At 39.8% G+C, this 14,702-nt stretch overlaps 1 protein-coding gene across 4 annotated transcripts in view; it reads left to right on the forward strand.

The window, feature by feature from the left end:
• LOC147332425 (voltage-dependent T-type calcium channel subunit alpha-1I-like) overlaps window positions 1-14,702 on the forward strand; it is a 100,459-nt gene that overhangs the window by 58,558 nt on the left and 27,199 nt on the right. For all 4 annotated transcript variants that reach the window (XM_086288951.1, XM_086288954.1, XM_086288952.1 and 1 more), the window contains exons 17-27: window positions 35-158; window positions 378-446; window positions 1,770-1,948; window positions 2,574-2,700; window positions 2,894-3,019; window positions 3,140-3,229; window positions 3,353-3,545; window positions 5,763-5,914; window positions 6,874-6,983; window positions 10,584-10,717; window positions 11,635-11,705. In XM_086288951.1, coding sequence (XP_086145077.1) covers window positions 35-158; window positions 378-446; window positions 1,770-1,948; window positions 2,574-2,700; window positions 2,894-3,019; window positions 3,140-3,229; window positions 3,353-3,545; window positions 5,763-5,914; window positions 6,874-6,983; window positions 10,584-10,717; window positions 11,635-11,705 — 1,375 coding nt within the window. The remainder of the gene's footprint in view (window positions 1-34; window positions 159-377; window positions 447-1,769; window positions 1,949-2,573; window positions 2,701-2,893; window positions 3,020-3,139; window positions 3,230-3,352; window positions 3,546-5,762; window positions 5,915-6,873; window positions 6,984-10,583; window positions 10,718-11,634; window positions 11,706-14,702) is intronic.

Genomic DNA, 14,702 nt, shown 5'->3' on the forward strand with positions numbered 1-14,702 from the left:
TTTTTTTCTCTTCTCCCCTGCTATCTTCTTCCAGGTTCAGACAGATGTGCCAATCTATCATTGCCCATAAGCTGTTCGACTACGTAGTACTGGCCTTTATCTTCTCCAACTGCATCACAGTGGCTCTGGAAAGGCCCAAGATACTACAGGGCAGCTTGGTAATTCTAAAATGTTTGTTTGCACGCGTGTGTTTGAAACTCCAGCTCCTTTCTGCAGTTTCTGTGCAGTAGCTGTTTGTATTCTCCGAGGATGAATTCACTTTTATGATCTATAAGGTGCAGTAAGTGCTGTTTTTACTACTCCTAATTGGCCCATCTTCACTTTCTGACTGTCAACCCTCTCTCCCGCTCTCTCCCCCCGCTCCTATTTCTGTCCAGGAAAGAGTGTTTCTTACTATCTCCAACTACATCTTTACTGCCATCTTTGTGGGCGAGATGACACTCAAGGTAACGTTTTACAACCTGTCTCTCTATTACTGCCAATGCAGGTGGCGCAGAGGCGTCGTTTCTCTGTGTTTCCTCCCATGTGTTCAGGGTTGTCTCTCGCTCTGAATTGCCTTTGCCTTAGTGACCCACGGCCCATCCTCTTCTCCTCCCTCCTTTCTCAGTAATTCCCCCGTTCCTATGGAGAATAGAGCAATTAAGCAATGTCATTAATTAGGGACTAGTCTACTCCTATGGAAGCAGTCCATCTTCAGCACTCCCCCACACTCTGTCCCTCCTCCAGTCCACTTCTATATTAAGTGGTCCTCTTTTTTTAAGTCTGTTTGTTTTTTCCACTTCCTGAGACTCCTTCTGTTCTCACCTATTTTTTTTTTCCCTGACTCTCAAATATTTTTGTCTCCTCATTCTTTCCCTCTTTAATTTTCTCTTCCTCCCTCCACCACAGAGTCTGTATTCTCTGAGAAAGACTCTGGCACAAGTGGGCCATCAATTATGCACTCCCACAATCAATTATTAACCAACCACCGCACGTCGAGGAGCTACAGCCTTGTCAGCCCCCTGGCTGAGCCGTACATGTCTCCCTTCATGTCTCTGTCTGTCTGGACTTTTGTGTGGCTTACACATTGTGTGCCGGTGGTGTTTGTTTGTGTAACTTTAATGTCCCTATAGGACTCCGCCATGTAGTTTAACGATGTATGCAAAATGCAGCTACATAAATGAACAACACTGCAGGGTTGGTCAGCATGTCTGAGGTTTCTTCAGATGCATTATTACATAATATATTCATTAATTTTGAAAGATTTCAAAGATATAATTTCACACAGAAACTGTTCATAGAGTAAATACCAGTCCTATTGCATAATTAGAATAGCAAACTCTATAGCACACTCGTTATAAATTAATTGACACTTTTATTATCGAAGGCTGTTAACATTTTGGCATTCAGAGCTAAGATGTGTGCCAGGCACTGATCTTTCAGCCATCTTGATGTTTGCACAATAACCCCCATGGTCCCTCTGAAGCTTTAGCAAACACTCAGCAAACGGCTTCAAATATCAGCTGCAGATTTTTTGACGAAGCAGACATAATGCTCCCACTGCTGCTTACCAAAACAGCATCCATCTGTGATTATGTGCCTGTACAATAACCACTCGTAACATTTAAACTCACAGACATGTTAAATCCCATCATATGCTAATATGATATACGCTAATATTTATTCACGAGTCAGTAAGAAGGGAACTGGTCTTTTGGGTGTTATGCACTAGACCGGTGGATATTACCAGTTTGTAATGTGGCGCTTCATGTCTGCTTTCTCATCTCCAGGTGGTTTCCATGGGTCTGTATGTGGGAGAACAGGCTTATCTGCGGAGCAGCTGGAACATTCTGGATGGTTTCCTGGTTTTTGTGTCATTGATTGACATTGTCGTGTCCATGGCGGGAGGGGCCAAGATCCTGGGTGTGCTCAGAGTTCTCCGGCTGCTCAGGACACTGCGTCCTCTCAGGTTGGCAGCAAGCCATGCATTTTTCTTTCTTTTTATTATCATTGTGTTTTTATTGTATCTTTTTTCCTGATCTCCTGAAAGTCAGGCATGATCATCATCATGTTTCCTGTCAATCTTTGCTGTCCATACAGTTTTTACAAACCTGTGAAAATGTTGTTCTTTAAGGTTTTAACTGAAAATGGCTAATTAGTAATCAACAATCTAAAAATCCAGTGTAGAGATTATTTTGTCCCACAGATATGTTTCCTGCAGTGTTTTGAGCTTCTGTCACTTGTAGAGGACATCGGGTCTTGTTTGATCACACAAAGCTGTGATGTAACGATATTGTTTCCATGTTTGCGTGGATTTGAGGTAAAGATGAAGGAAACATGTCCAAACACTAAAACATACCCTAAACAAATAGTTTCTGAAAATCAAGCTTTTAAAAAAAATCTGATTTCAGTTCCCGTCATTTTGAAAAGAAAGTTCATGTAGGCGTAAAGGTCTTGATGCACAGGACAAAAATGAATTGCAAGAACGGTTCAGTCTTTGTATCTGACAGTATTGTGGTTTAAAAAAAGACCTCACACTGGACTTCATTGATGTATGTTTTTTTTTCATCCATTTACCCCTCTCCTTTCTTCAGAGTGATTAGCAGAGCCCCAGGCCTGAAGCTGGTGGTGGAAACTCTCATCACCTCCCTCAAACCCATTGGCAACATTGTCCTCATCTGCTGCGCATTCTTCATCATCTTTGGTATCCTCGGGGTCCAGGTAGGAACAGCTGTCTTCAACTACTACTTCTTCCCTCACTGCACAACATTTCGAGCTGGTGTGAGGTTTTATCAGTTTATTATTTTACGCTTTAAGCTCCTTAAAGAGGTCCAGTCTCTCTAAGGAGTATTTCTCTGTTTTATATATAAGTACAGAGCTCCAAATCTTGGTTTCTTTGTCCTTGAACTGACAGCTCTTTAAAGGCAAGTTCTTCTACTGCTTGGGTCCTGATGTCAAAAACATCACCAACAAGTCTGATTGTGTGCAAGCCAACTATAAATGGGTCCACCATAAGTACAACTTTGACAACCTGGGACAGGTGAGTACCACGTGCGGTTCCTGCACTTACATGTTTTACAGTACACAATAGAAAAGTGTGTAGTTGTCGGGGTGAGGTAAGGATAACAGTGTTTTTTGTTCACATCCCTGTATTGTCTAGGCTCTGATGTCTCTGTTTGTACTCGCCTCCAAAGACGGCTGGGTCAATATCATGTACCACGGTTTGGACGCCGTGGGTGTGGACCAGCAGGTACCTGAATATAAGCTTTTATGATTTTTTGAGGAAACAACCTTTTATTTTTTTTAATCTCAGTAACTCTCTTTTTGTCTCCTTTCCCATCACAACATAATACTTCCACATCTCCAACCCCAGCCGATAACCAACAACAACCCGTGGATGTTGCTGTATTTCATCTCCTTCCTTCTCATCGTTAGCTTTTTTGTCCTCAACATGTTTGTTGGCGTGGTGGTGGAGAACTTCCACAAGTGCCGTCAACACCAGGAGGTGGAGGAAGCCAAGAGGCGTGAGGAGAAACGTCAGCGGCGCATGGAGAAGAAGAGGAGGAGTAAGATGGAAGTTAGACAGGAAATGGAGATCGAGAATAAAAAGGCTAAAAGCTAGAAGAGGATTTAAAAAAAAGGCAGAACGCAAAAGTGGTTGAAGGGGGAAAGAGCAGGGATTGAAAGGGAAGTCAGAAGCAGACAGACATTTAGAAAGCAAAAATGGGTAAAATCAAATGGAAAACTATGACAATTACCATAAAATAACAAGACAGAGTAATATAATGCACAAAGGGCTTGAAAAGAAGAACTTTATTATCTCATTTTAGCTCTATTGTCATTATGACACATTGCGAGACCCTAAGCTGAGATCATCACTGATGAAAAATTGTGCTATAAAAACAGAGAGATGGAAATTGAGGCAGATTGATAATAAAAACATAAACGGCAAGTATTATGTTTTCTAACATTGCTCCAGTTCCTCTTTTTTCTGATTTTACAGCGATCAAGCCACTGAAATTATGCTTTTTAAGGAACGTCTGATTAAACAACCAGTTCTGTAACTTAAATCAAAGAGAGCTTAAAGTGAGGGTGACCTGAAAAGGAGCGTCGCTAAATCACTTTGTTTCAGACGCTGGATGACGTGAGAGCCTGCACCAAGGCTGGACAGATGTAAACTGCAGAACAATAGATTATATTAGAAATTACACACCTGATTCCTCTAACAGTTGAGGAGCTGTGTAAGATATAAATAAAAACAGAGTGATTTGCAAATCTTATGAATCCATATTTTATTTAAAATAAAACACAGAAAACACCTGTTTAAACTCAGACGTTTTACTAATTCATGAAAAACATTAGTTCATTATGAATTAATGGTAGCAACATGTTGGGACAACCAGTGACTTGAAAAGTAAGTTGTGCTCAAAAGAAACTGTTAGAATGATTGTGTTAAAAGTTGTCACTGTTGTGCTTAAAATTTGTAAACCTTGCCTTTAACTGCAGGCACATTCTATGCAATATTCTGGGTTCCTTATTTAGTAAGGAATGTTTATCTGGGATCAGGTGAGGAGCTCGTAGCTCAAAGATCCTGATCCGACCGGCTTCCCTTGCAAGTTGAATGGACTGAGCTCTGATCGTCTTGCTTCGTTCATGGGGATAAGTCTCTGAACTAGCGGGGCCTGCGAGTGCAGACCCTACAGCTAAACAGGTTAACTGACAGCAGGACTGGACTGGATATAAAAGAGCACATTAGAGAGGAAGAGTTATTGAGTATTCAATCTACAAAAAAACTGTATCTGCAATTTGTGGAATGGTTTCGGAATAATTCTTCTCAATGTAAAATTATGGAATATATCAATGTATACAGTACAGTTCATAATATCATCAAAAATCTGGAGAAATCTCTGTGTGCAAGGGATGAGGCCGAAACTCAATAGTGGATATCTGCAATCCTCAGGCAGCACTGCATTAAAAACAGGCATTATTTTGTCATGAAAATCACTGGATAGGTTCAGGAACTCTTATATAAATCCCAGTCTGTGAACATAGTTGCTCTGTGCCATCCACAAATGCAGGTTAAAAAGCTCATTGTGTAAAGAGAAAGCCATATGTGAACATGATCCAGAAGTGTCGTCGTCTCCTTTGGGCCAAAGCTCATTTAAAATGGCCTGAGGTAAAGTGGAAAATTGTTCTTTGGTGAGATGAACTGAAAGTTTAAAATCTTTTTGGATAACATGGATGCCACATCCGCTGGACTAAAGAGGAAAGGGAGCTGGCTCAGGTCAGAAGCCTCTGATGGTATGGGGGTTCATTAGTGCCTATGGAACTGGCAGCTTGTGCATCTGGAAATTTGTTGTATTATGAAACAAAAATATAGAATAGAATAATAGCCAGATAGTAGCCAGAACCCAGCTTTTAAACATTGTTAAACACAGGGTGGATGCTACAGAGTGGTAAACGTGGCCCTATTACAACTTTTTGCAGATGTGTCACTGCCATCAAATTTAAAATGGCCTTTTTAGTTCTGTTAAAAATAAAATGAGGCTTTATTAATCATTTAATTCAGATTTTATTTATGTTTTTCACAGCCTCCCAACTCCTTTGGATCTAGGGTTGTACTTTGAAACTTCATTCCTACAAATCTACTCTAATAATGTCCAAGAAACAAAGAAAAGCTTGACTGGACTTTTTCATAGTGGGGTCACATGATTTGGGGGGGTTTCTATGTTATCTCTCTATTATTGTAGCGTCTTCACCCCCGTTTTTTTTTTTTTTAACAGAGGCACAGAAGCTGCCCTACTATGCCAGCTATGGCAACATGCGACTGATGATCCACACACTGTGCACAAATCACTACCTGGACCTCATCATCACCTTCATCATCTGCATCAACGTCATCACCATGTCCTTAGAGCACTACAATCAACCTCATGTAAGCAGAAGTTTACTTGTGTGTGGAAAAGTGCACGCTGGTTGTGCATATAGCTAATTTAATTGAATAGCTATGTATGTCATGCAAGTCAGGTGTTTTCAGCTTACGTGTGCTTTTCATATAAGCAGAAATACAGAAATTGCTGCAAGCTGCATCTTACTAGAAAGAACGTATGCAGGCTTTTTATGCTGAGTATTAATGCCTGTCATATCTTCCTAATTTCTTTTCTGCATCACGCCACAGCTTTCAGCCTCACGCTCTTCTTCCCTTCTCCAAACAGCAGCATCTTAAATTCCACAGACTAGTCAAAGCATCAGAAAACTGTATTCCAGGCTCCATAGCATGTATTGTGAGTATATGGAGTCCGTACAAAGGAGCTGTGATTGCACTGCTGATTTGACAAGGGGCTGCTGTCAGAGTGCTGTTACCGGTACAGTATCTGTGTGGCACATGGAGGTTTACAAGCCTGTCAGCGCTTTTGTAAGGGAGAGAAAAGTGATTATCCTTGAGATAAGATGCCCATTTGACCTTTAAAATGGAGTGAGCTTTCTCAAACTGACCGAGCATCAGATAAATATCACAGGTCTCGGCTGTGTTTGTCAGCTGTTGGTCCTGACATTTGGGAGCCTCCCACTTGTTAGAAAACACAGCTCTATTTATAAAGGGAGAAAATAGCCTCTTCAGTGACTGGAAGCTGGATTGGATGTAAAAAAATAAATAAAGCATGTTTGCATTTGGAATATTTAAATACTATTATATATCTTTAGAGGACATAATGCGTGGTGTGTTTCTAGTGCCATGAATGGAGCATGCTCTCCTTTGGCCTCTGGCTTGTTTGATTTTACGATACACACAGTTGGACAAATTCCAATTTGCTGATGCAACTGTTAACTCACTCTACCCCATTATTTATACACACACACACACACACATGCCCCTTTTTTACTCTCTCTTTGCAGTCTTTGGATCTTGCCTTGAAATACTGCAACTACTTCTTCACCTCCATGTTTGTGCTGGAAGCAGTGCTCAAACTCATTGCCTTCGGCGTCCGTCGCTTCTTCAAAGACAGGTACAGTGCCTGTTTCTACTTTTTGTGATCAAGACGTGATACTGCTTGAAACCATCTTCCTGTCTAAGTGTAATAGTGCTTATTTGTAGCAGCGTGTTTGAATAGCAAAAAGCTTGGCAGCACAGCAGATCTCATGCTTCCACTGTGGATTTGTTAAATCTGCTGTCCAGAGATGGATTAATCTGTTTCTGAATGACAGACAGCTTTTCTTATGGCCCCACAGTGTCTAACCTTAAGCAGCCTTTGGATTAGATGTGGACATTTATATCAGTCAAAAATTACAATGTCATCCTGTGTCACTGTCTGTTCAGCTAAACCACTTATCACATATATGATGATAAAAAGAAAAAAAGCAACAGAAAAAAACCCCACTAAGTCGACTATTAGGGCTTTTGGCACATGCTATAATCTCTCAAGTTAACATATAATATAAATAGTGCTACAATAAACAGTTATTTGGTTCAAAGTGTAATGGCTAAATAAATCTGCCGTTTGCTTTGATCATTATAAGTGGAATAGCAGCTTTGACGGCATCTAGGATTATGAATGTGCTGACATATTTGCGCTGCCGTTAAACGTTCTGTTGTCAAGTCTACTAAATAATAAGCACTACAAATATGACACTTAGCACACATTGTGGGTTCTGTCTATAATGTCTTAAGTAGTATAAAGAGCATAGTACCTCAGTCTGCTTAGCTGGAAGTTAAGAAAGCTTTAAATAATAAAGAGGTTTGTTTTTCCTACTTTGTTTCTTTTAAGCCCTCTGTCATGCCCTTATTCCATCAAGCTATACTGTGCAAATATAAACCTTAAATTGCTTACAGTTAAAAGGCTTATTTTAAGGTGCATAATAATATAATAATTACAGTACTATGCAAATGTCTTGAGCCAGCCCTCACATATAGCAAAGAACTGATTTTAGATTGTGTCTTTAGTGGACTTGATAGGCTATAGAAGCCTATCATATAAGCATGTAATCTGCTCCCATTTCTTTAGTTGAATTTACAAAAATTAAAAAAGACAACACAATTTGACTGGAATGAACTTGTAGTTTTGCACCGCAAAGAGCTATTAACTGAAAAAGGACGTATTTTGTGGGATATTTTGGCGTAGTGTGCAGTGTGTCCTTAAAAACACTATCAGCAGCAGAACAGTGTCTGAAAGTCATGAAATTCAAGTCAAAGAAATAGGGAAAAAGACCACCAAAGACCTGACACAGGACACAAGAGATGCATCTAGCCCTTCAACCGATCCATCTACTGTTCACTGAAGCTTCATCAGAAATGCTCTCAGTGGAAGCCTGGCAGTCAAGAAGCCTTCTTTGGGAAGGGAAACGGGGAGAAAAGGCTGAGGTATGGCAGATTGCACAAGATTTGGACTGGAATTCAGTTGTAAAAGGTCTGATGGAGTGATGAATCCAAATGTGACACTTTTGGTTTTTGGAGGTCAGGACAGGAGAGGTACAACAGTGAGAGCCTAAAGCCATCCCTTAAACACGGTAGGGGCTCTGTCAGGGATTGGAGCTGCATTTGAACGAGTAGTACTGAAGAATCTCATCAAAATTAATGAAATTATGAACACAAAAAGTAGTGTGTGATTTTAAACCACCATGCAATACCATCTAGAAAGCATCTGACTGGCATCAGCTTCATTTTTCAGCATGACATGGTTTCAAACACACTGCAACACACTGGGACACTACCAGTACTGCAGGTAAAATACTGGAGATCAATTTTAAGTACAGTAGCTCACAAATGCTCATATTTAATATGATCTTCTGTTGACAAATGGCAGCCAATCAGTTAAGTGGTCCTTAAAGGGGGAGAAGCTAAAATAACAAGGAAAGAATGAACCGAGGGCAGGAGAAAGACTAAATGTAAGATAAAAAGGGATCATTTTAAACTATGAACCAAGTAAAGCTAATGTGGTATAATCCATAAAAATATGAAGCTGTAAAAGAACAATCTCACCACCAAATGAAATGTGCCTGTCAATTGTGTGGATGTGAAATGAATACACTGAAAATCTCTCCATCTTACTGTACTCACCTTTGTTTGACTTTTATAGGAAAATCAGCTCAGCGCTTCTCTATTTACAGCCTCATCTGTTACTGCACAATGATGACACTCATGTCTTTTGAGAGCTATGCAGTGACTAATTTAGGCAGAACCAGATTTGGGAGCTCATATTATACTGATGGTAGTTTAATGTCATTGACCTATTTCAGTTACCGAAGAGAGACCAGACAGCGGGAAAAGAATAGCAAAAAAAATGGTTTGTAAAAGAGATAAGGTGGAAGACGGAGAGAGAGAGATGCAGAAAAAAGACAGATAATATATAGAAGATGGAAGCTGCAGTGATCAAAGACAAAAAAATGGAGGGGACAAATGAATGATGAAATGAGAAAGAGATGGGCGGATATAGAGAGAATTTATCACGCAATGATCAGCTGGCAATTTGTCTCTTTTTATGTAGTGTCAGCAACAGCCGCGAGCACTCATTGTGCATAGTGTGATTTACGGTATACGCTGGGGTGACTCTCGGGCCAGCTTTAGAATTGGGTCAGTGGAGTAGCAGGTAAAACGCACGGCACATGACAAGGTCTTACAGTTGAAGACACGGGTAGTTAAGTGGAGCGTGCTTCATTAGAGAAATCTGAGCTTAACAGTGTCGATAACAGAAAAGCAAAGCGCAACTTTAATTAAACCTTTTCACAAGTTGTTGCCGTCTTGTTTTCCAGATTTCCAATCTAAATGTTTCACCGCGCTGGGTGCCTCGCTGTGATCTTACATTGTATTTACCGTCTCTCATAAACACTCACACAGTCCTGAACCTAAACAAATTCAATCAGTTGTTGCCCACATTTGGTTGGACAGTCTGTTGGAAGCGCGGGGGCTGTTTTTGGACTTGAAAAGTTGGAAGCCTTGCAAATGTGGTGCAGTTTCATCAGAATAAATAAAATGCCTTTAAATTTAAGGGAGACATTCTAAAAAACAATCTCCTCCCAAATGTCTACTCACTAAATTCATAGATTTGTTGTTTTGCTGTGTGGTTTGATCCGTGGGATTTACTTTTTTCCCAATTTGCAGAACCAGGACTGTGTGCAAACACTTTTTTAGTGCACACACACACACCACCAACAACAACGAGCAGACCCAGAGGAAATATTAGCTGAATTTGACAAAAAGTGTATTGGATTAGAACGACGTACCGCACCTTTAAGTCAGATGTTGCGCTGGCAATGGTTTTCTTCAAATTGTTGGCACCATCTGTTTCCCATCTGTCCTCAAGCCTTAAAATTAAATTGTCTGACAAGATGATGTCTTTAAGGACTCTTGGGTCTGAGGAACTGTAGCATCAATGTCAGCAATGTGTAAATCTCAAAGGAGATTAATGTGTAGATGCCTCCTTAAAGAATAAAGCTCAGAACTTGGTGAACAGCCTATTTGAGTCTGCAGCAGTTTTAACAAGTGTGACTTATTTACTCCCCCAGTGAACCAGAGCGTCTGTGTTTTGTAGTCACTCTCTATATTTCGAGTTTAGTGCAATGCTTTTTTTTTTACTCCACCACATGAGAGTGAACGTGTGAACTTGTACTAGGTGGAACCAGTTGGATCTGGCCATAGTGCTCCTGTCACTGATGGGCATCACGCTGGAAGAAATTGAGATCAGTGCTGCTCTGCCTATCAACCCCACCATCATCAGGATCATGAGAGTACTGAGGATAGCAAGAGGTAAATATGCTGTGAATAATCACATACATGTTTTTTTGTTTTTGTTTTTTTTTTTTTTTTTTTGGGGGGGGGGGGTTACAGTTATATTTTGATATAACCATTTCAGCTCACATACTGGTTCAAAATGTTACGATTAAACTCTAAATTTTAAGGAAAAAAAGTCAAAATGTGGAGATTAAAGTTGTTGTTTCAAGGCGAACAAGTGACCCAGCTGTTCTACCCTCTACAAAATTGTCTAGATGAGTTAGTGAAATTGTACTTCAGAAATGATTTCCCTTTTAGCACATGAACACAGTTTGGTGATAATTGTTAAGCATTAGGACAGAGGACGAGATGGTGGAGAAAGCTATAACTGGTCAGAAGAAAAACCCACACAAAGGAAAAAACTGGCAGTGGACCGATGCAAGGACATCGATGGTTACACCCTCGTGCAGTACAGAGGGAACGTGTTGTATTACAAGAAAGCTGATCAAAGTGTTTCACTGACTCACCCTGGATTTAATCTTGAAATTTTCGCTTTATTCTCAAAATGAACAATATTAATGAAAAAATTGATATAAATCTTCTATTTTTTCTTAATGTGGCCCTAATATTCTGTCGTATTAAAAGGATTTCTTACTTAAGTTAACAGAAGTTTATGGATTTTTGGACATTTGATAAACAAAAATGAATTTAAGCTTGATTAAATTAAACCCAACTTTAAAGGAAATACAAGTAGAAATGTTGTTACCACACTCCCAGAGATTTTCCTTTGTTAATATGCAGGAAAAGGCTTGACGTGAATGCTTTCGTTTTACAAGGCAAAATCATGAACTGATGTTTCCACAGATCACTGTTTCCCATTCTATGTACATGTAGCATGTAATTGAACCTGAGGGACTTCCTTCTAAATTCCCACCTCTCTCTGTCTCTCTCAGTGCTGAAGCTGCTGAAAATGGCAACAGGAATGAGAGCCCTGTTGGATACAGTAGTCCAAGCCCTGCCTCAGGTAAAAAACACTTAGTCTTTCTCTTCCTCTGCTCAGACACACACACGCACGCACACACACTCACTCCACAGTCCCCCAAGAGAAAGTTGGCCAGTCTCAATCAATAGCCAAGGGGGGTACTAGCCCCTCTTCCCTTTCTTTGTTGGCCTGTAGGCAACTCTAATGGATGACTCATTTACCACACACACTGGGAGCCTGGAACACACATATGCATCTGCGTACATATACACACAGGCAGGTTTTTGCTTGTTTTCACTTTCAGCACCACGGAGAGTTCCCAGATTCCCACTGAGACCGCAGTGTGTTAGAAACAGCTTGTAAACTAGTCTTTAGTTCATTTAGTGGCGAATTGTCCACAGAGTCAAACAGTGCCCAGGCCGTCTCTCACTGTTCCAGGGCACCTAATATTCAGCTGCCTGTCTATTTCTGTTTGTTTTTTCTAGAATAACTGTACTCATTAGAACATGAAGTGTGAAACGGCACATCAAACATGTTGTAGAAAGTATGTATGATGTTTCTGTTTGCATGCCATCTCCCCCAGTGTCTCAACACTTATTGGTTAATGTTCTTGGTGTATGCTGGTGTCATTTTTTGGAGCATTACTTTTTAACTCCATCAAAACTGTCAGAATTTTTCCAGCAAAAAGTGAAACAATAATTTCAGAATTCTGGAAAATTAAATGAGAAGATAGAGGCCACTCTCACATTTCAGTAACTTTATAATATGGTCCACAGTAAGGGCATAATTCCCCTCAAATTAAATGGAATTTTAATATATTTTATTTGAAATTCTAATGTAATTATATTTAACTACAAGTACTTAAAGGTAGGGACACTAGAATAACAAGCACAAAAAGTCAGGTTTTTACAGGACACTAGGAAATAATATTTCTCGTCTAACGTCGTAAATATGCTGTGCTTTTCACGGTACAGGTCGTATTTTGTAGTGGGTAAATTTTGCCTTTTTACATCTTTTTTTTACTTCTTTATTTAATATTCAACAGATGGATGTTCTATTATTCAACTATACCTTTTTTTATCGTATTATAAATTTGTACCTTACAGGAAAGAAAATAAATACCCACAAAATTTGCAGGCCTTTGTCTCCTTTTAGTCATTGTGTTTTAAATAGTGGTTCTCAAACTGTGGGGCAGGCACCACTGGAGGGGCGTGGAGCTACTGCAGGTGTTTTGGGGAGCACCAGGGGAAATGTACGGAGTGAAGCTAAGTTAAATTAACATAATTTATGGATAGGAGGGAAAATAAACCGTTAGTGTGCAGATGCTATTGTTCTAACCTTGAGTCTCTTCAAATTCAACATGAATCCTTTTAATTGTTAATGATAAAATAATGGGGTGTGGGCTATGGATCGTTTTTCAGCTTTGAAAAGTGGGGCATGACAGAAAAAGTTTTCAGAACAAATGGTCCAGACCAACAGGTTTTCCAAAAATAAATGAATGAAATAAAGACGTGTAGTGCCTTATGTAGGATACACACACAAACACACACACATACAGACAGTTTGATCCATTGACCATCAAAACTAAGATGAAGCAAGCACAGAGAAACAGGTGGCGTGTTGAAAGGAGGGCAGGCAGAGGTGAGGGAGAACAGATTCCTTGTCTTTCTTTTCTATTGATCCCGCTCTCATTAACACTGAGCCCTTCACTCTATCCCAAGGGCAACAAGGGAGGTAATTAAAACTAGGGCTAATTAAACAGTTCCAGGAGGTCTGTGTGTGTGTGTGTGTGTGTGTGTGTGTGTGTGTGTGTGTGTGTGTGTGTGTGTGTGTGTGTGTGTGTGTGTGTGTGTGTGTGTGTGTGTGAGGTATTGAAACAGTCAGAGTGACTGCATTATACCTGGTGAGAGATTTAACCTCAGGTGATACTACGCTATATTCCACAGTGAAAATGAAATGGCTAGCTGCCAGCTTTTCATCACATAGGACATTGAAGAGATTATTGACATTTCAACAAAGGCTTAAGAATTCAGCTGAAGAGTCAAACGCTTGATAATGCCATGGGAGGCCACAGAATATGAATTACGCTACCGTGGCACATGGCGACAGATGGCTGCTACAATAATAATTTATGAGATAAAACATCATTTCAGCACTCCACAAGTTACACAGTCGGTTTCTGCCGTTAATAGATCATGACAAGACATGGAGATGTAATGAGGGATCTATAAACTGAAAGGGTGTGTAAGCTTAATAGCTCAGTGACATGTTAAGAAATGTATTTTCATGGCTTGTCTTTACAAATAGGCAGTGAGACAAAGTCATTTACCCTGAAGCGTTCTCTGTTAAGCTTTCCTCCTTAACTGATGCAAAACGGCTGCAACCTGTCACTAACAGTTTATGCCACGTTAGCGCTAAAGCCGAGCCAGATGTGTATTTATTTTTTTGTCTGGAAATGGCTGACAAAACTCCAGAAATGCCTGTGAAAACTGTAGAAATCATTTAGAAAGCCACTTTCCCTTAAGAATACAATCAAGTTTTGAAAAGGAGCAGTTAATATGCGTGTTTGCTGCCAAATTAAATCATTAAAATAATAAAAGATAGCTTCATCTTTCTCATCTTTGCAAAATATAGTCTAAAGAAATAGCAAAGTAGTTTGCATGTTATTTTGTAAGTATAGATTAAAGTCAATAATTTTCACCAAACAGATGATTAGCCTTAATACTAGACTAGCAAAACTTTATTGTTAGTTCATCATTATTGATTGGCTGAGGAATCCAGGAAGAGTAACACAGAGATACAAACTGTGTAGACACGTTCCTCTGTTGTGATGCATTTACTTCCATTATTTTCAGTCCAAAGGAGGACTGGGAGGGTTTAACTGTTATATAATTCATATTACATGTGAGGCAAGTCTAAGGGGCTAGGGAAAAATGGCTGTTTCCCTAACTGGGTAGCAAGTGATTGCAAGTGAAATTAAAAGTGAGTAAAATTTGCAAAGAGGGAGCTGCACCAAAAACCTTTGGTGATGCTTTGGTC

This window comes from Aulonocara sp. 'chitande type north' Nkhata Bay, linkage group LG4, assembly GCF_057382095.1.
Source record: "Aulonocara sp. 'chitande type north' Nkhata Bay isolate Kocher_YH1m ecotype deep benthic linkage group LG4, A_spYH_male_GT1.1, whole genome shotgun sequence".
Lineage (NCBI taxonomy): Eukaryota > Metazoa > Chordata > Actinopteri > Cichliformes > Cichlidae > Aulonocara > Aulonocara sp. 'chitande type north' Nkhata Bay.